The 27,291-nt window shown below is 34.5% G+C and overlaps 1 protein-coding gene across 1 annotated transcript in view; it reads left to right on the forward strand.

Moving 5' to 3' along the window:
- The window catches only part of LOC114496618 (serine/threonine-protein kinase TNNI3K), a 279,002-nt gene that overhangs the window by 21,333 nt on the left and 230,378 nt on the right, over nt 1–27,291 (forward strand). Inside the window, exon 5 of the mRNA XM_028512225.2 lies at nt 1,178–1,288. Within this exon, the coding sequence (XP_028368026.1) occupies nt 1,178–1,288 (111 nt within the window). The remainder of the gene's footprint in view (nt 1–1,177; nt 1,289–27,291) is intronic.

The raw sequence follows: 27,291 nt of genomic DNA on the forward strand, positions 1-27,291 counted from the left end.
GCCATTAATATAAATAGGGATGCTAGGAGATGACATCACCCTGGGAAAATTATGAATGGTATTTTCAAAAGCAACTTTGAATTTCTAATTTGAGATGCCATTGATAGGCACAACAGATGAGATCTGTGCTTGGCAAAGAAGTCAGCACTAAAGAGGAAGTTATCAGATTGTATAATTACCAAAGGTGGCATTTAGAATGAGAAACAGCAAAACTGCTAAATCACTAACCTTGAAGACAGAGACAAAGAAGAGGTAAAGAGAAGGAAATCAGGAATATATGGCTTTATGAAACCAAAATAAAGAGGGACTTCAAAAAGATCATCTGACTGCAGAGATGAGAGGGATGATTACATCTGATCTGGTAAAGAGACAGTTACCTCTAGAAACTGTGGGGGTGAATTCAGACAGTGGTGAGGTCCCAATGGCCCAACTGGAAGAAACATGATTGGTGGTTTCTCTCTTTTTTTAACTACTCACTGAGGAGATTTAAAAATCTTATTATTGATTTTAGGAAGAGGGGAAGGTTGTGGTGGTGTGGGGTTGCAGGGAAAGAGAGGAAGAGAAACATGGATGTGAGAGAGAACATCAACTGGCTGCCTTCCACGCCCTTACAGGACAAACCGGCAACCTAGGTTTGTGCTCTGACTGGGAATGGAACCTGCAATCGTTTGATGTATGGCATAATGCTCCAACCAACTAAGCCCCCAGTCAGGGCAGTGATTTCTCTTGATAATACAAGGCAAGAGAAAGGATAGTATGAGAAAAAGCATACCTATGTGTATCAGAGAAGAAGCAATTACTGAACTACAGTGAAACAGTCCACTGCAGCCAGTTCAAATACTGCAGTTATTGGAACAAGGACACTTATTGGAGTGACCTACTTGTAAGATTGAGTTCAATTTGCAAGAGCCTCACTATAGGTAAATGTCCCTTCTGTCTTTCACAGTCAAGTGGTGAAGGATTGATTGAAACTGAATGGTTCTCTCATGTGTTCCTGTATTTCTACCATCTGAAAACTGCTCTATGCTATCTCATGTGCTCTTATGCCAGAGATCACACTTAAGTTTTCTTTGGGCACCTATACTGGCTGACAGTCAGAAAATCAATACACCCTGTTGCACAGCATTCAAACCTGCTATTAGTAGAAGGGTAACACTAAAAATGTGTTTCCTTACAGGATAGCGCAGAACTGATTACTTCCCTACTTCACAGTGGAGCTGATATACAGCAGGTCGGGTATGGCGGTCTCACTGCCCTGCATATAGCTACCATGGCTGGCCACCTGGAGGTAAGTCCCACCTTACTCATCTGTAAAAGTCAACCTGCCTCTTTGTATTCTTGTTCACATCTATTTTCAAATGCTGGCTTTCTGGAAGTTGGTTTATTTTTTACTATTGAACCCGCTTGTTTATTTTGGGGATCAAATTATGTTATAAATATTCTTTTGATAGTCAATTCAGTCTATTTTAGAGCAATGTAATCAAACATTAATTAATATACAAATGCCTGGATATGCAGAGGCTTTATAACAGTAACTAGGAGCCTAAGTTTTGGAATCAGTTCAGTTTCCATCACTTACTATTGTTTACCTCAGGCAAGTTACTGTGCCACAAGACATCTCTGTTTTCTTCATTTATAAAATAGGAATAGAAATGGCCTATTGTAATGATTAAATTAGATAATCCATATAAAGCATTTTGCTGATTGCTTCATGAGTACTCAGTGAAAGATCATTCATTCATTCATTTAAGCATTATTTGCTTTTTTAATCATCTGTTGTACACCAGATACTGTTCTCATTGTCGAAGTGACATAGCAAGAAAAACAGGCAAATATTTATTATTTTAGAGTTTAGTTGTTGAGAATAAGAAAATAAAGTAAAAGGTTTACAATGTACTAGAAAATAATAAAATGTAAATTGAAAACGTAGTGATGATGAAGTAGGCACTATTTTAAAAGTTATATAGTAAAAATATATATTATATATATAATAGCACATACAAAAACCCTGAGGTGGAAGGAGCTAGGAGTGTTTGAGGGACATGAGTGAGCCAAAGTTAGTGCAATGTCAGCGGGAAGTAGAATGAGGGAGATGTGGTCAGGTGGGTGGTTACAGTCCAGATCACAGAGCGTTTTAGTGGCCATGGAAAGGCTTTGGATATGGTCTTAAACTTAATTGTTGAAATACTAATTTTATATATACAAAGCACTTTTATTTGCATTCTTTATTTCATTTACTTCACAAATCCTCATGAAATAGTCTTTATTATTATTTCCATTTGATAGCTATCATACCAAGGTTCTTGTACAGTGATTATCTTTACAAATGACAAAGCTATGGAGAGCCATGTCCGGAAGCCCGGACAGTTTACTGAAAAGTTTTATAATATTACCCTTTATTTTCACACGTTATTAATTGTGGTAACCACATGTGAGGTCAACGATGTTACAAATGAGAATTCTTAGTTCTTCATTACTACATAGTTATCTATTGTTCCCTTTTAATCATGTTTGAAGTTAAATTGTATTTTCTTCACACACGCACATACACAAACACACACACACACCAATTGCAACTAAATAGACCTGCATATAAAATTATACATAAAACCTATACAATAGGTATAATTTACATATGTTAACTGTAACTGTGAAGGGCTCTTTCTTTCAAAAAATATAACCTATCTTATTAACAGCAAAATAGTTTCCTTTATGTTGACATTTTCATTCTTTACTATATCATCTTATTTCCCACAAAATAAATCTTTTTAGTGAGATTCATTATAAATATAAGTGAATTTGTGTTACTTAGGAGAATGGAAATCCAATTAGAATCACATAAATATAAATGTTTTATTAAAAAGACAAATGAAGCCATAAATGAAAGGTAAAAATTAAGGAGCCAGAATGGAAAAATGTATGATGTAGACCTTAAACTCTAGTGAAACATTCAAGCTCTGAATGCCAGGAAAATGACAGAATGTGTTTTGCAAAACAAAATTCTTTTTGTCTTGTGCTAAGCTGATTACATATAAGTGATAAAAGTAAAACAGGATCAAAAGCAAGGTGGTAAAGAGTTTGGTCTCTTCATCTCCTATTCAAATAACTTTTTTCTTGCTTTGTAAAGTCATACTTTGGAAGAAACTATCATATTGATTCTACCAGCCTTTGGAAAAACTCTGCTAATATTGTTCCAAATAGGTCCCTCTCTTGTTTTACAATTTTCCATGGATTCACCGACTTCCTTCATTAGCTGTTGTAATATTTAATGACTTATAGAGTTAATCATTGATGGTGCATAAAACAAGTATATATATATATATATGTACATATTAGCCTTTATTCCCTTCTTATATAATGGACTAATTAAGTTACAGATCAGATTTTAAAGGAAAATGGTGTCCCAAAAACCTAAAAATGTCATATTTAAAAAATGCAGATTTTTTCTTTGAATTATTTATTTTGAAAATATTAATTGCAGTAAGTGCCACTTTCAATGTATTTTCTTTGTCCCCATAGTCAATCATTCATTTAACAAATATTTTTGAGCCTCCATTTTTTCACAGCATAATGCTAGAATATGTAAATAATACAATAAAATATGAAATAATATTTTCCCCTAAACACTTTATAGTATAGCTAGACACACAAAATGAACACACAAGGAAAATTATATAAACAATTTAAAAGTAAAATAACAATATAGCCATAATTAAGGAAGAGGAAAGAGTAAAAAGTCAGAGTCAATTTAATAAATAGGAATAATTTGAAAAATGATAATTACATAGCAAAGAATATCAAAGAACACAAAATTACAAGTATTAGTTCACTGGGAATAGAGATCAATGTAAACTACAAGATTTAAGGAGAGATTTAAGAGAAGGGTTTGAAATTGGGCTGATCTTTGAAGAGCGGTAAGAACTGAACACAGTAAAAAAGAAAAATCCCATGCAAAAATGGGAAGGAAGAAGGAGATGAGCACATTTAGGTGAAAGTAAATAGAATGATAACATGAAACAAATCATGAATAGTTCCTATAGGTAAATGTGGATGTTAGAAATGGACCAGACTAGGAACTGAGAATATAACTTCAAGGAGTTTAATTCAATTCAATAAGAAATTATTGTAGTTTACAGTGTAAACTGTATATATAAGACTAAATGATGTGATTTGATAGATTAATAGAACACAGAAGTTCCCACTTTTAAAAAACACTTATATCCAATAGAATTTTTCCAATAGGAAATGGGGAGCCATAGAGATATTTTGAGCAAGACAGTAATTGGAGACTCAATAAATAATGTGTTCAACAGGATTTCTTGGACTACATGATTTAGTATAGCATCCAGAGTGATGGTATAATGATTAAACAGACAGAGAAAAAGGATTGGGTGAAGGATTCAATTTGGAGGAGTAATCCCTTAGCTCCAGACATGTAAATTTGCTGTTGACATCCATATTTTCAAGTGGAAATGTTCTTTAATCATTTACAAATATAAAACTGACATTCAATGAAGAAGTTGGAACTTAATTCAACTTTTTGGAAATTATGTGTGCAGAGGTTATATTTGCAACCGTAACAATAGCTTAATGGTATTAATTGGCTCTAATAAATGGCCAATGACTGAGCATAAGAGTATTCAGAGACTTAAAGAGTTACTGAATAGACATTGAGGAGACAAAGAAGGATTGGTGAGAGTGGTATGAGGAAAACAAGGATACTATAGTATCACAGTAATTTGGATATAAAGGGTTTCAACATATGAAGGATCCTGGGTATTAAATGGTACAGAAAGCTTGAGTACAATGGGATTTCATATGTATATATGGCATTTATTCACTATGCCCAAAATTTAGATGTTTATTCCACTCTTAATGTTTACTCTAGGTTAAGAGGGGTGGTGACAATGGATCAGTGGGCATTCTCTTTCATTAGCAGTCACTTTCTTTTATTGCCTACCTTCTTCTGTGAAACAATAATTGATGCTAAGTCTGACACCTCTCTTTGTCTATATATATGGAATTCATACCCTCCATTAATACCTCAAGTGTGTTTGTCTTCCCATAACTGTGAATTCTATTAAACAATTTTACAACAAAGTTTACATTTATTAGGCAGCTATCTCTTTCAATAACAGGAGAGATGTGCTGCAGATTCCTAGATACGCTGACTGCAATTTGAGACTCAAATTTAGATTTACTATGCTTTGAAAAGCAAGCAAATATTGCTTGTCCTGGATCTCAATATTTGTCCCTGACTGATTTATCCATCTATCAATATATATGCATATGCTGCTTTATGCAAGGCCTGAGATCCTGTCAACAATCCATAAACACGCATTAAACCTTCTTCTCCCCTTTGAATCCAGGAGCACATGAGCCATGTGTTCTTTCAAGCATAAAGATTAAAAATATTAGCTAACATTTGGCAGTGCTTTATTATTCATGTATGTCACTTGGTTCTCCTGTGGGATTGCTACCACGAGACTCAGTTTCTCAGTGAAGAAACAGAGGATTGGCAAAGTTAAGTGACTTCCACAGGGCCATTCAGACAAAAATAAGTGGGGTGGATAGGACTCAAACCTGGTTATCTCACTGCAAATGTGTAGTCTTGTAAATAAAAGAGCAATTACTCCTTTATGACTCTTCTACATATTGCTAAACAGAGCTTACACCTATAGGATACAAAGAAGGCATTCAGAAAACAAAACATAAACTGAATATGTTACTGTCTAAAGCCCATACATTGCTACACATACAGTAACAGCAATAGGAGTTGATTCAGGAGAAACTTTATATGGCACTTAGTATATGGGCACCAAAACCCATGTAGTTATAAGGCATGTATGTGAGCACATAACACACACACATATGCATACACCTTAAGTGTAAAACTTTATACACAGTCAAATAACTATTTAAAAAGTTGCTATACTTTAGTATTTCATGCAGTAGTTTTCAGAATTATCAGCAGACAAATCAATTAGCTTTAGACAACTGTCAGAACAGCAAATAGAAAAAGCATGTTCGAAATGATGCAATACATAATGTATAGTGGTTGTGGAGTATTTTATTTTTCACAGAAAAGCATAGTTTTGTATTATTTTGTGCAGGTGAGAATATGATTTCATTGTTGAATTCTATCCAACCTTATCCCATTTTCAGATTGTAGACACTTATCCAAGCACTTCTTTAGCAATGCTTCCCAGCTACTTTAGAATTGATTTCTGATTTCAAGGAAATGCAATTGATATTGTTCCAGTTCATTCTTAACTAAATCATGTAAATATTTCAGGAGAGAATTTTGATTACCAAGAAGTTTCTGGCTTTTTCTAAGTTATTTTGCATAATGGTTTTAGTTTTCTCTCCAAAGGCAAAAACAATCAAATGCTTAGAATTATACAATGTGGTTTCTCTCTCTCTCTTTCTTATAGTGATAAGGTACTCATGAGTTTTATAACTTCAGCCTATCAGCTCTGTCATCAATCATATGAATAAGCACTAGTTCCTTATGATCTTTATTTGGATCGGAACAAATAATTTTAAAAAGTTATATTTAACAGCTTTAAAAAGTTGTTGTACATCCCTTATCTTTAAGCTTTGCCATTTTAATTATGATGTATATTGGTGTGAGCCTCTTTGCGTCCATCTTGTTTGGGATTCTGTGCTTCCTGGACTTTTATGTGTCTCTTTTCTTCACCAGGTTAGGGAAGTTTTTAGTTATTATTTCTTCAAATACATTCTTGATGCCTTGCTCTGTTTCTTCTCCTTCTGGTATCCCTATGATGAGGATGTTGTTATGCTTCATGTTGCCCCAAAGGTCCCTTAAAGTAGTCTCATTTTTTAAAATTCTTTTTTTCTTTTTGCTGCACCGATTAGGTTTTTTCTACCTTGTCTCCCAAATTGCTGATTCGATCCTAACCTACTATTTGCTTCACTTAACCTACTCCTTCCAATGTATTGTTTATTTCAGATATTTCATTCTTTATTTTGAACTGATCCTTTTTATGGTTCCTATGTCTTTTTTCATGCTGTTGAACATCTTTTTAACCATTACTTTGAACTCTATATCTGATAAGCTGTTTGCCTCCATTTCATTTAGCTCTTCTTCTGCATTTAGCTTTTCTTCTGGAGAATTCTCTTGTTCTTTCATTTAGGGCCTGTTTCTTTGTCTTCCCATTTTGGATGACTATTTGTATTTGTTTACTTATTAGGTAGATCTGCAAAGACTCTGGTTCAGTCCTATGTCAGATACTGTGACTGGCCCTGGGCAATCTGTTGGAGCTATCAGGGTCCATATCTTGTGGCTCCCTCTGCTGGGCCTGGGTGTGTGCTGAAAGAACCAAGCTGCGTACCTGTTTTGTTTTGTTTTAGATTTTATTTATTTATTTCTACAGAGAGGAGAAGGGAGGGAGAAGTAGAGGGAGAGAAACATCAACGTATGGTTGCCTCTCATGAGCCCCCAACTGGAGACCTGGCCCACAACCTAGGTATGTGCCCTGACTGGTAATCAAACTGATGACCCTTTGGTTCACAGGCCAGCACTCAATCCACTGAGCCACAACAGCCAGAGCCCAAGGCTGGCTTTACCGGCACCAGGTACAAGGGAGGGTCAGCTAAAGTCTCAGAGCTCTCAAATATTCACCTCCACCTGCAGGCTGCCTGTTAGGCTTAGTCACTAAAATTGCCTCAGCCTGTTTGTACTCCTCAGCTGGGTTTAAGCTACGTAGGGTAGAGCAAGAGGGATTCCAGTGGGTGAGCTATTGCTACCACCCCCAGGATGATACCACATGATGGGTACTGCTCTGCACAAGAAAGATGGCTTCTGCAATATGAGGAATGACTGAGCAAATGGATCTTGGTGGTTGACTCTTCAGCTCTCTGCCCAAAGTTACCAACCCCAGACAGATATATGCAAAAAAATAAACTAGACCACCTTCTTACACCACACACAAGAATAAATTAAAAATAGATTAAAGACTTAAGTATTAGACTTGAAACCATAAAAATCCTTGAAGAAAACAGAGGCAGTAAAATCTCAGACATTGCTTGTAGCAATATTTTTTTCTGACATATCTCCTCAGGCCAAGGAAACAAAATTTAAAAAAATGGGATTATGTCAAACTAAATAGTTTTTTGCACAGCAAAAGAAACCATCAACAAAATGAAAAGACAACCCACTGAATGGGAGAACATCATCACTGATACATCTGATAAGGGGTTAAAATACAAAATTTATAAAGAATTTATAAAATTTAAGACAAAAAAATCTAATTAAAAAATGGGTAAAGGACCTGAATAGACATTTCTCCAAAGAGGACATATTGATGGCCAATAGACATATGAGAAGATGCCCAACATCACTAATCATCAGAGAAATACAAACTAAAACCATAATGAGATATTACCTCACACCTGACAGAATGGCTACCATCAATAAATTAACAAACAATAAGTTCTGGTGAAGATGTGGAGAAGGGAAACCCTTTTGAACTCTTGGTGGAAATGCAGACTGGTGTAGCCACTGTGGAAAGAAGTATAGAGTTACATCAAAAAATTAAAAACGGATCTGCCTTATGACCCAGTGATTCTACTTCTGGAAATATATCCAAAGAATCCCAAAACACTAATTCAAAAAATATATGCACTCCTATGTTCATTGCAGCATTATTTACAATAGCCAAGGTTTGGAATCAGCCCAAGTGTCTATCAGTAGATGCGTGGATAAAACAGTATGGTACATTTACACAATGGAATACTACTCAGCCACACCCTTTGCAACAGCATGGATGGACCTGGAGAACATTATGCTAAGTAAAAGAAGCCAGTCAGAAAAATACACGTACCAGATGATTTCACTCATATATGGAACCTAATGAACAAACTCAACTAACAAGCAAAATATAAAAAAACTCAAAGATAGAGAACAGGTTGACAGGTCTCAGGGGGAAACTTAGGGGGATGAAGTGATTGAGGAAAAATAAAAAAGAACTCATGGACATTGACAACAGTGTGTTGATTGCAGTGGGTGGAGGTGGAAGAAGGTAAGGAGCATAAATACAATAAAACACAATAAAAATGAAAAGTTGTATTTTGAAATGATAATGATTTCATTTCATTGAAATGAAACCAATTGTACCAAACCTATCAATTGTTGTAATCCTTATTTGGAATTTCATTTGCAAATTGCAGATGAGAAAACTGCGGCACAGAGAAGTAACTTGTGCAAGGTGGCAGCTAATAATTGGGAGAGCAGGTGTTCACATGCTGTCTATTGTCAGAGCCAGCTCTCACTCACAATGCTATACTGCCCTTCTAACGCAAACAACCACCTCTCAACCCAGCTGACCAGACTTTAGTTTGGAAAATAGTGGATAGAATCTTAGAATGTAAATATCAAAGAAATGTGCTCTTTACTCAGATCTGAATTATCTCAAAGACCAAACACATCAGAATATAGACCCCATCCTATGTTTCTGCATTACATTTTTAAACAGCTCTGTTGATAGGAAATTTATATACCATATAATTTACCCATTTAAAACACATAATTCAATGGTTTTAGCTTATTCACGGAGTTGCATAATCACCCCTACTGTCTAATTTTAGAACATTTTGTCATCCCCCAAAATAAATCCAGTAACCATCATTTTCATATACTCCTCTCTACCCAGATCTAGACAACTGCTAATCTATTCTTCTTTTCTATAGATTTGGTTCTTCAGGACATTTCATATAAATGGAATCATATAATATATGATCTCTTGTGATTGACTTTCTTTACTTAGTATAATGTTCTCAAGGTTCATTTATTTCAACAGGGTTGTTTTATACCAGAAGCATATTGTAATTAAATATGACTTTATTTAGCAAAACTTATATAGTTTAAACACTAATGTAACTGCAGCTCTTTTAATTATCCCTCTATTTTCATTATAAATTGATACTGGAAGAAAAATCTTCAACCAAAACTTCAGGTCCTCAAACTTTATCATGTAGTCACAAGCATGTGCTCAAGTTTTCAGGCGAGGAGAATCTCCATTAAAGAAAATGGCCTAGTAAGGCCTGTTACTGAATAGACACCTCTTATGTGGACTCTAGACAAGGCCCTTACCTGCTTAAAATGGTCAATCTCCCTGTTGATCTTAGGCTCACTCTTGAGATTCTGAAGTCTTTATAAATTTTAAGACAACTCTATCAACACATGAAATTTCTTAATGCATGATGTTAGCTTCTGTAGTTAAAATATTACAATAATAACTGGTTAATACCCTAAAACCTTGCTATTTGAAATATGATCCATTGAACAGCAATGCAGGATTTACAGGAAGCTAGTTAGAAAATAGAATCTCAGGTCCTAATTCAGACCTACCCAAAACCAGCATTTTAACAAGAGTCCCAGGTGCTTTATGTATATTTCAAATTTAAGAAGCAATGACATAAAGAGTATTAGGAGAAATTAGATTTAAAAGAGATGTATGAGGATCCTGGTCAACATGGAGGCATAGGTAGGCACGCTTTGCCTCATAATGAAACCACAAGAAGAATTACAACTAAACTTAAAAACAATAACACCCAGAACTGTCAGAATATTGAACTGTATGGAAGTCTGACAACCAAGGATTTAAAGAAGTCACATTCATCCTATGGGTAGGAGGGGTAAAGACATGGAGTTGGGGTAAAGAGGCGAGGAGACATGGTATGGCATGGTGAAGTGGTGGCAACAGCGGAATGGGTGGTCCCACATTCATGTGTGGTAGATAAAAATCAGGAGGGATACCTTGAGAGCAAATGATCCCAGACCCAGTCCAGACAGTACAGTCCAGGGTTCCAATGCCAGGAAAATAAAGCTCTATAACCTCTAGCTATAAAAACCAGGAGGGGCTGGGGCAGCAGAAGAAACTATCAGTTTTTCAGGAGGTTCCTTTTAAAGGGCCCCCACAGACTAGAATGTACACAAACCCACCCATGCTGGGATTCAGCACCAGGGCAAGAGCTGGAAGGGTGCCAGTCACATATGTGAAGTGGGTGAGGTGAATGGAAAGAGGGTGAGTGCTGGGCAAACCTCTATAAGCCAGGCAGCAGCAATGTCCCCTCTCCAAGCCCTCCTCCTAAGGCCTCAAAGCCTCAAAGCTGTGAAGCGGGTTGACCTGCCAGGGCAATTACATAAGACTATGCCCCATACAACTTAACAGGTGTGCTAAGACAGGGAGTCAAAGCAGCTTGACATAATACACAGAAATGAACACAGGGAGGATGCCAAATTGAGGAGACAAAGAAATATGGTCTAAATGAAAGAATAGAACAAAATCCCAGAAAAAGAACTAAGTGAAATGGAGATAGCCAACCTATCAGATGCAGAGTTCAAAACACTATGAGATCAGGATGCTCAAAGAACTTGAGTACAGCAACAACATATGGGAAGAAATGAAGGTTACACTAAGTGAAAAAAAAGAAAAATCCACAAGTAACCAACAGTGAAGGGAAGGAAGCCAAGATTCACATTAATGTTTTGGAACATAAGGAAGAAGTAAACAGTCAATCAGTACAGAATGAAGAAATAAGAATAAAAAAAAAAGTAAAGAGAATAAGACGACTCTGGGACATCTCCAGAAAGGCCAACATCTGAATCATAGGCATGCCACAAGGAGAAGATGAAGAGCAAGAAATTGAAAACAAAAAAAATAATGAAAGAAAACTTCCTTAATTTGGCAAAGAAAATAGACATACGAGTCCAGGAAGCACAGAACATCCCAAACAAGTTGGACCCAAAGAAGACCACACCAAGACACATCACAATTAAAATGCCAAAGGTTAATGATGAAGAGAGAATCTTAAAATGCAGCAAGAGAAAAACAGAGTTACCTACAAAGGAGTTCCCACAGGACTATCAGCTGATTTATAAAAAGAAACTTTGCAGGCAAAAAAGGACTGGCAAGAAGTACTCAAATTGATGAAAAGCAAGAACCTACACCCTAAATTACTCATTCTATCCAGCAAAGCTATCATTTAGAATGGAAGGGAAGATAAAGTGCTTCCCAGATAAGGTAAAACTAAAGGAGTTAATCATCATCAAGTAATTATCACATGAAATGTTAAAGGGATTTACTTAAAAAAAAGAAGATCAAATCTTTGAACATTAAAAAGGCAACAAATTTATAACTACCAATAACTGAATCTAAACAAACTGAGCAAACAACCAGAACAAAAAAAGGATCATAAAAATGGAGATCACATGGAGGGTTATTAGCTGGGAGGGGAAGAAGGAGAATTGGAGAAAAGGTACAGGGATTAAGAAGCATAATTGTTAGATATAAAATAGACAGGGGGATGTTAAGAATAGTATAGGAAATGGACAAACCAAAGAACTTATGTGTATGGCCCATGGACATGAACTAATGGGGGAACATTACTGGAGGGAAGGGGGATACTGAGCAGGGGGCAGCAAAGGAGGAAAAATTGGGACAACTGTAATAGCATAATCAATAAAATATACTAAAAAATAAAAAATAATAATAAAAGAGATATCTGAGAGAATGATAGCTTGAAACAATAAATGATTAAAAAGAGTTTCACTCCATTTGGTTTTTAGTTTTGCTTTTGGCTAGCCCTGACTCAAATATTTTAGTAAATCTTAAAGCAATATTCAGGGCATATTCTAGAGCCCAGGCTCACTGCTACTCACTATGCCTAGTAGTATGACACAAAATAGTCACTCCACGCACATTACCTCTCTTCTCATCTCAAACATATAAAATTTTATACAGTAGAATTAATATAATTGAAATAAGAAGGAAAATTTAAATGTAATAGAGATACAATACAATAATTACAATATAAGTAACCAAATATAAAAATGGAATAAGTATTTTCATTGACATTTTTCTAAAGAAGATATAAGCACATGAAAGATGTTTATCCTTAGTCATTCTGGTAAAGAAAATCAAAACTACAGTGAGATACAATTTCATATCAAATAGCATGCATATAATAAAGACAAAAACAAGCATTAGTGAAGATTTGAAGACATTGGAACCCTCATACATTGCTGGTGGGACTATAAAACAATACAACTGCTTTGGAAAACAGCTTGACAATTTCTCCAGTAGTGAAATGTAGCGTTATTATAAGACCCAATAATTCCACTCCTAAATATATACACAAGACATAAAAAAACTTGTACATGAATTTTATAGGATTATTATTTATAATAACCAAAAAGTAGAAATGAATATATATCAACTGATGAGTAAATAAATAAAATTTGGTATGTCTATATTATGGAATATCATTTGGAAATAAAAAGGAATGAAATACTGATGCATGCTACAACATACATGAACCCTTAACATGCCATTGGCCTGTGAATGCTTCTGAGGGAGGAGGGAAGCAATAAAATGATCTGTCTTTGAACATCCATGATTATTCATGCTGATGTGTGTAGCTGGACAAAAGAGCATGTGAAATTTATACTTTGTTAATTGTTGGCAAAATACTTGCAAAAAGTGGATTTATTTACTTTTTTACAGTGTGAATACCTTCCTCCTTTTGTATAAAACATTAATCTCTATTATTGTTGCCAATTTAAAGAAATAAAATCTTGTTAGATATATAAGAAATAAAATAAATAATTTTAAATATAAAATTAACTATTTTAAAATATGATATAGTATTGCTCTTTTATATTTCTTTTCCTGTAGGCTTCCTTTTTGCCATTTTTTGTTTTAATTCTTCTTTCTTACTGACTTTTAAGAGATCTTTGAATATTGAATAATTAGGCCTTTCTATACCTATTGCATCTTATTATATTAGTTTCTTCTTTTTTTATTATTTTTTGTAAATGTTCTAATTTATATGGCCAGATTTGGCAGGTTTTTCTGCTCTGTGGACTTTGCTTAGAAAGGCTTAGTTTCTCTCAAGATTGTATAAAAATAAATAACAAATAATTTCAAGTACTTTAAATTTTGTTTCCCCCCTGTTTAGAGATTATATCTGGAATGCATTTCAGCACAAGGTATAATATGGCAGGAGTCCAGTTTTATTTATTATTTATTGAACAATCCATGTTTTTCTCTGTGTCTTCTATTTATGTCTATCCATGTATTCCTATGCTAATGCCAAACACAACTCCTTTATTTAGTGTGGACTTTGATTATATCTTAATAACTAAAAGTGCAAGTACTCTCACCTGGCACTTCTTTTTTCCAGAATTTTCCTGACTATTCTTCCATTGCTATTTTTCTGTATGAACTTCAATATGTGGAGGTATACTAGATTATAATAGAAAATATGGACTCTAAAGCTAGCCTTTCTACATTTAAATCCCAGAAAACATTTATCATTTACTAACCGTATGCCATTGGGAAGTCACTGACTCTCTCTGGGTCTCAGTTTTCTAATTTTAGAAAATGGATTATATTGTTACTCACCCTATTAGTTGTGTGTGTGCATTAAATGACTTAACATACATTAAATCTTGGACGCTACCCAGAACACAACTATACAGTGGCTATCATTTTTTTGTTCTATAATGTTTCCAATTTTATTGTTACATATTTTCTCTCAGAAAAAAAAAAATGTAATGGCATCCTGACTAGGATAAATACTTATTTATAAATTCATTTCAAAAATATTAATATACTCAGCATATTGGGTCTTCCTATTTTAAAATAAAACATTTCCTTCCACTTATTTAAGTTTCATGGTAGGTCTTTCTGTAATAGTCTCCTCATGGGTTTATTTCAAGGTATTTTATCTTTTTATTGCTAATGTAAATGACATCATCCTTTCTAATTTTATATAGTTTGTGTATAGAAAACATATTAATTAGTGATTTTTAATTTTATAATCATTGAACTTATTAATTTATTATTTCTTAGGTGAGTATTTTGGATATTTCTGGTTTATTATTAAATATCCTAGATTCAGTAATAATTCTTACTTCTTTTCCAATTATTAAACATGCTCTTTTCCTCTTTCCTAATTGCACTGGCTGCTTTCAGAACAACTGTCATTCTTCAGTTGAATCATCTTGTACTCCCACAATGACACAATTGGTGATGGCACATTATTCTCTTAGCTTGCTCTTGAATTTGCCTTGCTAATAATATTCACACGTGAGATTGGCCTGTATTTTTTTGCACTATGATATAAGTTTGCTAGGGTTTCCATAACAAAACACCACAGACTGGATAGCTGAAGCAACAGAATTTTATTTTCTCACAGTTTGAAAGCCAAAACTCTGAGATCAAGGTGTAGGCAGGTTTGATTTCTTCTGAAGCATCTGTCCTTGGTTTGCAGATGACTGCCTTCTTGCTGTGTGTTCACATTGTTGTAATTCTGTGGGTATACATGTCTGGTGTTCCTCTGTGTCTTAATCTGTGCTTCTCATAAGGACATCAATCAGATTTTATTATAAACCATCCTAACTTAATCACCTCTTTAAATTTCCTATCATTAAATACAGTTACATTCTGAGGTACTGGAGTTTAGGGCTTTATTATATGAATTTCACATGGAGCACGGGGGTGCACAATTTAACCCATAACAATTTGTCAGCTTTTGGAATAAGTGCTGTGTTGGATTTGTAAAAAAAATCCAACACAGAACTTATTCCAAATAAATAAATAAATAAATAAATAAATTAGAACTCTCTCTGTCTCTCTGTTACTCTGTCTCTCTGTCTCTCTGTTACTCTGTCTCACTCTCTCCCTCCCTCCCTCTGTCACTTCTTCCCTTTCTTCTCTCTCAGATTCTGGAGTATAACCATGTCATTTCAGAGTATGCAGTTCTGTTATCTTATCTCTGATAAGTCTCCCCAAAATTTGTATACAGTGAAACAAATCCAATATGAACATCAGTGAGCTACCACAATTCAGGTACAAAACACATAGCAAGGGCAAAACATACCAGTCAATGGACATCATCATCAATTCTTGTTAAATATCACTTTGGTGAATGTCATTAATGATTCATAGGTATTCTAAACACTGTTCATTGGCATTAATTTTAAACTTGTTCTAAATAGTCATTTGCAGTTCCATGATGTCAAACTGTTGCGTACCTTTATGTCAAATGGTTAAGTCTGCAACTAAAATTGTATACATAGTCTTAACTAGTTGAGAACTGATTTAATAATGTTACATCTTCTGTGACATTGAAAAGTGGTTTTCTGAGAAGCTGAAACCAGAAACTCCACGCCCTGATTACTGAATGTGTCCTGTGTTACAGAACACTGTTTATTAAGGCAAGGAGGCAGGCTCCTACTGTCTAGGCTTTTGGTCTGGAGATTGAGACAAGATCATAGATCATGTATCGTAATCAGTAATTTTATGGTCTCAAGAGCAATGCTTTAAGCATGTATAAATTGTAAGAGTGATGTAAGAGTACACTAGCTTGAGTGTTGCTTTTTTTTGGCACTTGAGCCTTTGCTAGAGATTCTATTAGCTATTATTTGACAGTAAGTATTGCTTTCAGGGTGAGGTAAAAGAACATAAAACAGGAAAAACTTTATAGGCTAATAAAAATGTAAATGAGATATTCATCAGCTTGTTACCCTGGAAAATGATGAAAGAAACATTACTGAGAAATTAGAATCAAAGATTATTGCTAATCAAATCAACTTGAATGAGAAATTCCTTTGTAACCATTCAATGTTCTATGTGAAATTTCATCTGTCTGCCAAACTTTGTATGCACTGAATTTGATTCTAACATCCTAGGTCCTCCATACATTAAAAAAAGACATAGATGTACAGATGATAGATGATAGATAGATAGATACTGTGATTTATATGCCATATATTATTTATATATTAATCATGTTATGCAATTTATCAGCAAGGCAGAAGTAATTTCTGTGTTAAATGTTTGTGACAATAAGAAACAGCCATACATTTCGATGGATCTGCACTTAACCTTTTTTCCCATGCCATTCTCCTTGCCAGGAAATTGAAGGCTGAGCTATGAATCAGGGTTTCTATTGCTTGCTCCAGTCACATCCCTAGGGTTTTAGAGCCACCAAGTGCCTTATGTCTCAGGTGGGCAGGAAATTATTACTTCTTCTCCTTAATTAGGAATACATCAAAAGATCAATATTTTCTATTTGACCTTCGAATATAGTAGTAAAGTACACAGTGAGTGCTACCCACTTTTTCTCAGGGATGATTCACTCTGGGATGGTATTTAGGGAGTAGAGCCTTTTAAGTATTTCATCTTCTCCTCTGAACATCCTGTGAGTTATTCTCCTTGATGGCTCCCTTTGGTGGCTCTCCAAAGAACCTTTAGAAACTTGCCGAGGTTAAGGTAGTGGGAGTGAGAGGCGAGAGCCCCTATGACTGCCTCTCAGCAGCTGCCCTCTCTCACAGCATCTCTCTTATGAGGTGTCCTTCAAAGGCACTTAGCACCTCTGCCTCTTATCATTTATTCCTGCACAAGTGCATATCAGATCCATTTAGCAATTATAAAGCATGGAACTAGTAAGGAAGGCACACAAAGACTACCAGAGTTACTCTCAGAGCATTTCAAGTGTAACCCCTTGAAGGATCTTTAACCTTGCTGTCCTTTCCCTTTGTTCTGTGCCCTGAAGCAGGCTACCAACCAACTCCCTTAACTCTGGGCTGAGCTATCTCATAATTACTGCAGATCTCCACATCTGGGCAGGTCCTGCCTGGAGTTGAGGAATCCTTCTCATAATTTCCTCCTGAAAAGATATATATTGAGCTAGCCAGAAGACTTGGGGAAAATTCCAAATTAAGTAAGACAAAGGACAAGGGCTTCCAATCTTTTCTCTAAGCCCTAGACAACATTTTTGGCACCAGAGACCAGCTTCATGGAAGACAATTTTTCCAGGGATGGGGCAGGGATCGGGGATAGTTTGGGGATGATTCAAGCTCATTTCATTCAAATTCACCTCTGCTGTGCGGGCCAGTTCCTAGTAGGCCTGGACCAGTACCAGTCCAAGGCCTGGAGGTTGAGGACCCCTGGTCTAGGGTATTCCTAGTGTTTCCCAATATGTTGCTTCAGTTTTCTCTACATTCATTATGTCATTATCCTCCTGGACTTCATGCAATAGTATTGTGACTTATGAGACCTGTCTTCCAATCTTTTAGGAAAAAGTCCACTTCATCCTAAACATTCCTGAAAATTTACCAGCTTCTCTGAAGCACGGTAAAGTTTCTTCTCTGGCCAGAAATCTTGCTGACTTCACAATACAGCCAGCAAGAGATTAAACTGTAATGATGCAGCTCACCTATTTTTTCAACTGTGGGTCCCATGCAACCAACGCTCTAGAATAAATGAACCGTTCCCATGTGTATGTCCCTTTCTATATGTGTTTTTATCACACAATATTTTCTTTATAGTTTTCCTCTCCTCCACATTCTCAAACATCAGCTGAAATCCCACCTTCATGAAACTGCTGGGTCCCACTAGCCTCAAGTGTCTCCATGTTCTCATCAACCACAGCCCTTTATCCCATTTTATAAACATGATTTTACATGACCATTTTGTGACTTTTTTATAATGTCACTGCATTCTAAACTATATGTTAAAAATCTTTGTAGCCCTCACAGTTTCCAGTATTATGCTCTTGCATACAGTAGATTTTTAATAAATGTTTGCTGAGTGACTAAATGATTATTCAAGTCTTGTTTTAGAAATTATACAGAATGAGGAAAGTTTTTTCTCCCCTCAGTAAAAGTAGATGAGTTTATAATAATACCACTTATTAGGAAAGTTGCCTACAAAATCACAGGTAATTTTCATGAATAGCTTCATACCAATTACTCTTGTAAAATCTATCAAATGAAGTAAGTATGTAGCCTATACAAAAAATAATGATCAAGTTTGTCTTGAAAACTTTTTATCTGCCCATTTGAGATGGTTTGACCTACATCAAATATAAAGGAGGAATTAGGACATAATCTAAGTTTAACCCGTAAGAAAAGAGAGTACAGGGTTTAAATGTGTTCCATGCCACAAAAAAAGAGGTTCAACATACACAAAAGGGAGCATTGTTAGTCTTTTAGGCTGACTCTCTGTCTCTCTCTGACTTGGCTGCACTTTCCTAATCTCCACTGTAATCAGTCATGTTCTCTTCGATCTAACATGAGAATTTGCTCCCTGGCATAAAATCAGTTACTGACTCACAGTCTTGTGCTATCACAGGGTCTCAACATTGATAGCTTGTGATCCATTTATGAACTGTCAAGATAAATAAGGATCTTCAGATTATTTATACCTGTTTTTTTCCTCCTCCCACTAGCCTCACACTTAGGGAAATACTCTATGTCTAGTCGCTCTTCAACTTGATTTTATGTCTTCTGGCCATATATGTTGCCAGAAGTGAATACACAAACGATTATGCTTAGAAGGGTTGAAAATGTGTTCTCTCACTAAGAAACAGTTACTTGGTTTAGATGATGGCAATCTCATGAGCAAATGTGATAACAAATCCTTGAAGAATTAGTGAACAAGCTCTGAAATTATATTTTATAGTCAAAGTCTCTGGACTTTTTAGCTTGATATCTTATTGTTTCTATTAGGTAGTTGCTTCCAACTTTTCTGGCATCCCCAGGAAGGTAGAAATCTCCTGTGAATCAGTCAAACTTAGTAAATAAAAGCTAAGCGAGTGCACTGTGAGCACCTCCCATATGTGAGGTAATCTGCCAGGCACGGTGTTACAGGAATGTGTTCTTTCCTTAAGCTATTTTACCATTCTACGTTTCTTTTCTTTTTGCAAGGGACCGAGTCTGAGCCCTCACTGGAACTTCTGGAATTGTTGAGATTGTGTCTAATTTAGGTAACCAAGACTTAAATGTCTCTGAGCTTACATAACACTTATAATTGAACAAAACGCAGCACCAATATGTGAATAATGAATTTACATTTGAAATCTCTCAAAATTATGAAAACTTTCTGCATTTTAGGCCTTAAAGTTTTGCATATGTTATGATCCTGAAAATCCACTTCTAGAAATTTATTTTTGAAAATGATAAGATATTAAATTGTGGACATGCTCATAGAAAATAAGTAAAAGAAACCTAAATGCCCAGTCATAAATATTAAATCAAGATGGTACAAGGGTACAAGTGGGAGACTATTCAGTTATTAAACATGACAGTTCAGCCCTGGCTGGTGTGGCTTAGTGGATTGAGCACTGTGCTGTGAACTGAGGGGTCCAAGTCAGAGCCATGCCTAGGTTGCAGTCTGGGTCCCCAGTGGAGGTGCTCAAGAGGCAAACATACATTGATGTTTCTCTCCCTTTTTCTCCCTCCCTTCTCCTTTGTTTAGAAATGGATAAATAAAATCTTTAAAAAATATATAAAAAAAAACCCATGACATCTTACAGCATTATATACATTGATATGGAAAGAGCCTCAAAGGACTTTGAAACACATATATAATTTGAAACATATTATATATGTGTTTCATAAAGCTTTATTACTATATATGTTTCATATATAATGTGTTTCATAAGCTTTATTACTACATGTTATGTATGTTTCATATATGATAATCCCATTCAGTGTATGATTGAATGTATGATTTTTCTCTGGCTTCATTTCTTCACCAACATGTGTATAGTAGGCTTTTCTCCCCAAGTTGGTTGTTATGAAATAGTATCAGATTTTGGCTTTAATTTTTACTTATCTGATTGCTTACAAGGTTGAATAAATCTCAGATGTATGTAGCTGCTGGAGTTTTCTCCTTTGGTGACATGCCTTTGCATATGATTTTATTCTAGTGTTAGTCTATTTTAATTGGTTTATAAGAATTACTTTCAATCTATTGTGAATAATAATAATAATTATGCACTTATCAGGGCTTATTATATGCCAGGAAATGTTCTAAGCACATTACACAAATTATTTTTTTTAGGGGATGACATTATTATTACTTTTGTTTTACAAATCAGGAAACTGAGATACAAAAAGGTTAAATAACTTCATAAAAGTCACACAGCTAGTAGGTGATATAAATAGTATTCTATCTTAAGTTGTGTGACTTCACAGTCTGTTAATAACTATTCTAAAGCACTTTTCCTTTCTCCTTAATGGTTACATGTGCTTCATTGTCTTCTCCTAATTTATGGTTAATGTTTTCATATACTGTTTAAGATATTCCATACTGAATTTCATGAGGTTGTTTTCTTGATGTAATCTTCTTAAAGCTTAGTGGTTTATCTTTGATATTTAAGGGTTTTGTCCATCTAAAATTGATTCTAGCCCTGACTAGTGTGGCTCAGTTGGCTGGGTATTGCTCTGCATGGTGAAGAGCCTCTGGCTCAATTTCTGCAGGGTACGAGCCTGGGTTGTGAGTTCAGTCCTTTTTCAGGGTGCAAGGGAGAGGCAACTCATGGATGTTTCTCTTCCTCTCTTTCTCCCTACCTTCCCTTCTCTAAAAATAAAAAAATAAATAAAATCTTAAAATTGCTTATAGTTTATGGTGTGAGGTATGGGTTCAATTTAAGTTTTTTCTATGTTTAATTGTCTCAACTAAATTATTGAATAGCTATACTTGCCTTATTAATGATGTACAATACCAGCTCTATCGTATATCAAGTGTCCATTTAATTATGAATCTGTTTCTAGATCTTCATTCTGTTTAGTTAGTCAGTTTATCTGCGTGTGGGACATTGTCACATTATCTTCATTATTAGCTATAAAAATGTATTAGATATCCTATTTATTCAAACTTCATGTAGTTACTCACAATATTCTCCTAATATTTTTAATTTTCCATGGCATCAATAGTGGCATTTTCCTCCATTCCTGTTGCTGATTATTTTGGTCTCTCTCTTTATTTCTCATTCTCTTAGAAATTTAGTATTTTATAAGTTTCTTCAAAGATCCATTTCCTGACTTTGTCAATTTTCTCTACTATGTATTTATGGGGTATTTTCATCAATTTTTGCCCTTACCTTTCTTTCTTATCTTACTTTGAACTTTATTTGGTTAATTTCACTATTTATTCATAATTCTTGAGAGGAATGCATAGCTTAGTTCATTGATTTTTATCCTTTTTCTGGCAGTTTTTTGAGATATGCATTTCAAACTTCTATTTTGGCTATATTGTTCAATTTTGATATGTCATATCTTATTATTATTCATTTCAAAATATTTTCTTACTTCTACTATGAATTTTCTATGAATTTTCTTAGCCACAAGTTATTTAGAAGAAAGTTTTTCACTTTAATAACTTAGTATTTTTTATTTACTCTTTTATTATTGATATTTAAATTAGGTGGCCAAAGAATTTTATCATTGTTTTTCAGTATTTGAAATGTATTGAGTGTTTCTCTAAGCTTTAGTATCTGATCCATTATGTGAATATTTCATGTATTGTTGAAATGAATAAGCATTGCACAGTTGTTTATTGCATGTTTTGTATGTGCCAATTAGGACAAGCATTTAATTTTGTCTTCCATATTTTTAATATCCTTATTTATTTATTTATTGGCTTATTCTATCAAGTAAACTTTATAATCATCTACCATGATTGTGGATCTTTTTGGTTTTTGTTTTAGTTCTCTAAGATTTTTCAACAGATCTTATTTATTTAATTTTAGAGAAAGGGGAAGAGAAGGAGAAAGAGAGGGAGAGAAACATCAGTGTGGTTGCCTCTCATACAGGCAACCTACTGGGAGCCTGGCCCGCAACCCAGGCATGTGCCTTGATTGGGAATTGAACTGGCAATGCTTTGGTTCACAGGCTGACACTGAATCCGCTGAGCTACACCAGTCAGGGCTAATTCTATAAGGTTTTGCCTAAAGTAGTTTGATGCTATGCATTACTATGTATGCAGAAATTTAACATGCTTATAGTTTCCTGAAAAAATTGATTCTTTCCTTACTATGAATTGAAAATTTTTGTGTAAAGTGTTCCTTTATTTAACCCAAGAAATCTAATATTTTTCTCATATCAATATAATAATATCAATCTTTCTTACTTAAAATTTATTGGGCATATCTTTTTCTATCTGCTTACTTTGAAACTTTCTAATGCTATACATTACTGGTATCTCATATAAATAGCATATAGTTGAATTTGATTTACCCTACTCAGATATGCATTACTTCAACTTAAAGATTAATCTCTTTGCATTGAGTATTATTACTTAAATATTTAGAGTTAAATCTTCTGATGTATTTTGTACTTCCATTTTTTTCCTTCTTGTTTTATGCCAAAAATTGTCTGTATATATAAAGGTCTTATTTCTGGATTCTTTATTTGGTCATTTGTTCTATTTATTGTATGTCAAAAGTACTCTGTCTTCATTGATGAAGCTTTATAAGGAGTTTTGAGATTCAGGTATTAAAGTGCTTGTTCTTAAAATTTTCTTTGCTATTTTTGGTCTTTTATTAAATTCCATTATATACATTTTAAAATCATATTGTCAATTTTCTGATGTTTTTGATACAATTGAGTTTTTAATTTACTCTAATCTCATATTCAGAATGCACTCATCCCTTCCATCTTCCTCCAAAGCCACATTCCATTACATTATGCAGAGGTTCCAGGACTGGTTGAATATTTAAATGAGGCCTAAATGTGGATGGAGACCCTTGACCTCCTCTTCTATGGTTTATCTAAGTCTGAATCCCTGTGAACTAAAGAGACAAGCCATATCTGCCTCCCCCACACCTGGCCCATAGTGGTGAAACAGGCATAATCACAACAGGCATACCGGCTTAAAAAGTAGAAAATGGAGGCACACAGCAGACAACCCGATATTGGTGTCACAAGACTCAAACACCACAATGTAGTCTGACAGTGAAAACAGTAATGAATGGTTGTAGTGAGTTGTGAAGGCTTTGGGTCACTTATACAATTTGAAGGTCAGCATTTAAAAGTAAGAAATTGTTGTATGTGTATGTTGCATTTAAATATAAATGTATACAGATTGATTATTATAGTTTTTATAATGCTAATTTTTCTGATCATGCAACTTTGCAAATTAAATCATCTAAAAGTTTGGAAGTGTCGTAAATCTGGACTAGATCAGGTCCTTTGTATCTAGTTAAACTGCCTTCTATTATAGCTTTCTCTCCTTTTAAATCTTCAAATCAAGTCATAATTTTATACTTATCAAATTTGGGCATAACAACTGAGACTCTTCTCCCATATCCAGGGGGTAGAAAAAGTAGGCTTGTAGTTGAGTACACAAAACACAGATTTTATTCTTGTATTATTATTTATTAATAACTTTATTCTTTTCCATGTGAACACCTGTAAACTTTTGCCAACCCCATACTATATAGAACATGCTTCCCTTTATCTTATGTGGTAGATTATTCCCTTGTGTAATAATACCTAAAATCACCTAAATAGTGTACAACTCAAGCTAATAAAATTTCATAATATATTTTAATTGTTTCAATTTTAATTCTGAAGGAATAAGGAAGTGTCCATTTTGGCTTTTGAAAGAACATCAGTATTTCTTCTAACAGTGCTATAAATAAGACATCAATTGACAGATTTATTGTTGATCTGTGTTTAATAAAAACTTGTTTTTAGAATATAAGAAAAGTGGTGAAAGGAATCTTGACAGCTTTGTAGAGATATATGGTCTGAAACTCTGTAGTATATCACTCATTTTAAATTAAGACTTGATATTATTCTTTCTGAGTTATGTCAGGGGTGGAAAGAGACAGAGTGAGGTCCTGTTCTTCAGAGAAGGAAGATATAGAAATAAAGAACCTCTTGAATCATCAATTTTGTGAAACATGTTAAACTATTTGCCACCATAAATGTACCCGCCTGTATAACCTGAGGTCTACTAACTAGTGGTGACCTCATGTGCTTGAGTCCTTATGGTTACTGGGTTTTGCACATTTTTGACACAACACCAAAGTTTATTTTTTATTAAGATAATTTTTAATATAGATGTGTATGATCTGTTTATCTTGCCATTTTATCACGTTGCTAGTGTGAGCCTGATATTTTGCAATGTTATATATTAAATTAGTACAGTTTAACAACCTTGAAAGACTTTTTTTGATACTTTAGATTTCCATAGTAGCAGTATATAATTGGCTAAACTATCAGGAAATAAAATATAACATAGATAAAGCTACCTATCTGTGAAAGCAAGTTTTATTTAGTGTTTTCAATATGCCGGGTATTGTCTAAACTCTTTACATTAATTACCTCCTTATATTCTTGTAGTATAACTCCACAAGATAAGTTATATTGTTGTCCTCATTTTATAAATGAATATATTGAATGTGGGACTATTCAAAGGTGAGGAAACAGTATAAACAAAATCATAAAGTGTGCAGGAATCAAGCAGCTCTATGTATTTGGACTTTGAAGTTTAAGCTTAGGGGATTTGGAAAGATGATGTTGGAGAGTCAGGAAGTGGCTCTTTGATGTTGTGACATATGTCATTTTACAAAGTGAAAAGCAAATATATTGTATTAAATTTAATTTTGTTGTATTTTGAATATAAACAAATATATCGAGCTTAATAAGTATCAAATGGTATATAAAGTAAAATTTCATTATTTTTTCAGATTCAATTTTCCCCAAACTTTATAGCTAATTTTATTACTTAGAGTTCTATATATTTTATTCCACTTTGAATTCACTCTTTTGGTTACAGAACTATCTTCTTTGCTTTACCCATTTGTGAGCAGGATTAAATGGAATCTCATAATTTTCAGAAAGCAGAAACATGAACAAAGTCTCTTTCCAACCCCATGTCCCCTTTTGGACATCTAGGGACATGGTAAGAAAGAGAAATAGTTCTGAAAAGACTTAGTTGGCCGGAGATACTAAGGTTGTGAACCACAAGACTTGTTTTTTTTGTGTGTGATAAATTAAATCTTACCTTTTGTGACAGCAGGGATGGGCCCGGAGATTGTTATGCTAAGTGAAATAAGCCAGTCAGAGAAAGACAAATACCATATGATCTCACTTACATGTGGAATCTAATGAACAAAATACACTGATGAACAAAATAGAAACAGAGGCATGGACACATGGAGCAGACTGACAGCTGTCAATGGGGAGAAGGTTTGGGGGCTGGATGAGAGAAGGTGAAGGGATTAAGAAAAAACACATATATACACACATACACATACACACATATATACACACATATGTATATATAAAAACACACTGTTGTCTGTGTTTATATGTTGTCTGTGTCTGTGTGTCTTTCTCTCTGGCTATCACCAACAGAGAAAGGGGGTGAGGGTAGGTGCAGGTGGGCAAAGAGAGAATAAATGGGGTTGGAAAGAGACTTTGCTTTGGGTGATGGATGCACGATACAGTATACAGATGGTGTTTTGTCCAGTTGTGCACTTGAAACTTGTATGGTTTTATAAACCAATGCCACCCCAATAAATTAATTAAAAGTAAAATAAAATAAAATAGAGTAGAATAGAATAAAATAAAATAATAATAAAAATAAAAAGACCTTGCCCAGCCCTGGCTGAGTGGCTGAGTTTGGTGTATACCATACACCAAATGGCTGTGGGTTCAGTTCTCAGTCAGGGCACAGGTTGCAGATTCCATCACCATTTAGGGCATGTATGGGAGGCAATCAATCTATGTTTCTCTTTCACTTCAATGTCTCTCTCTTTCTCTCTCTCTCTCTCTCTTCCCCCTGCTCTGTTCTCTCTCTAAAAGCAATAAACATAGCCTTGGTTGTGGATTAAAAAAATAAAGACCTAGCACATTAACAAAGTCATATATTTTACAGTATATTTAAATAGCTGTATCAGAATGTTAGCTGTCTAAGGATTTTCTTTAGGCACAATTCATACCTGACCTCCTGCCAATATTAGTTTCTGTTCCTGATAGAAACTACTTGAATGGAATTACATAATTATCATGTAGGTATTTAAAACTGAAGACTGAAGCACATAAATGATTTGCTAGAAGGCGAAGTGAAAGGAAAATGCTTGGAGAGGTACAAAGAGCTCTAAAATCTTAAGCCCAATGCTTTGGTGCTCTAAATTTAGTAAAGAGCATTCTTCCATTCAGATACTGGAATAGAATTGAACATGTTTATTCATAATTCCTATGTCATTTTTAATAGATACCAGTCATGAGGCAATACATCTATTGATTAAAGTATAGGTATGTTCCAGAAGTACATTTTTATTTAAATCTGTTTTGCTATTCACTACCTGGTTGGTCTTAAGAGGTGATTATTCTGTCTCTAACTTTAACTTATTTTCTCTCTAACATAAAGATAATAACAGGATTTACTTTTTATGTTTTGTGAGGAATAAATGTGACTAAAGAGCCTATGCCATGACTGCTATTGATATATGAACATT

The sequence above is a fragment of the Phyllostomus discolor genome, chromosome 5 (genome assembly GCF_004126475.2).
Source record: "Phyllostomus discolor isolate MPI-MPIP mPhyDis1 chromosome 5, mPhyDis1.pri.v3, whole genome shotgun sequence".
In the NCBI taxonomy this organism is placed as follows: Eukaryota; Metazoa; Chordata; class Mammalia; order Chiroptera; family Phyllostomidae; genus Phyllostomus; species Phyllostomus discolor.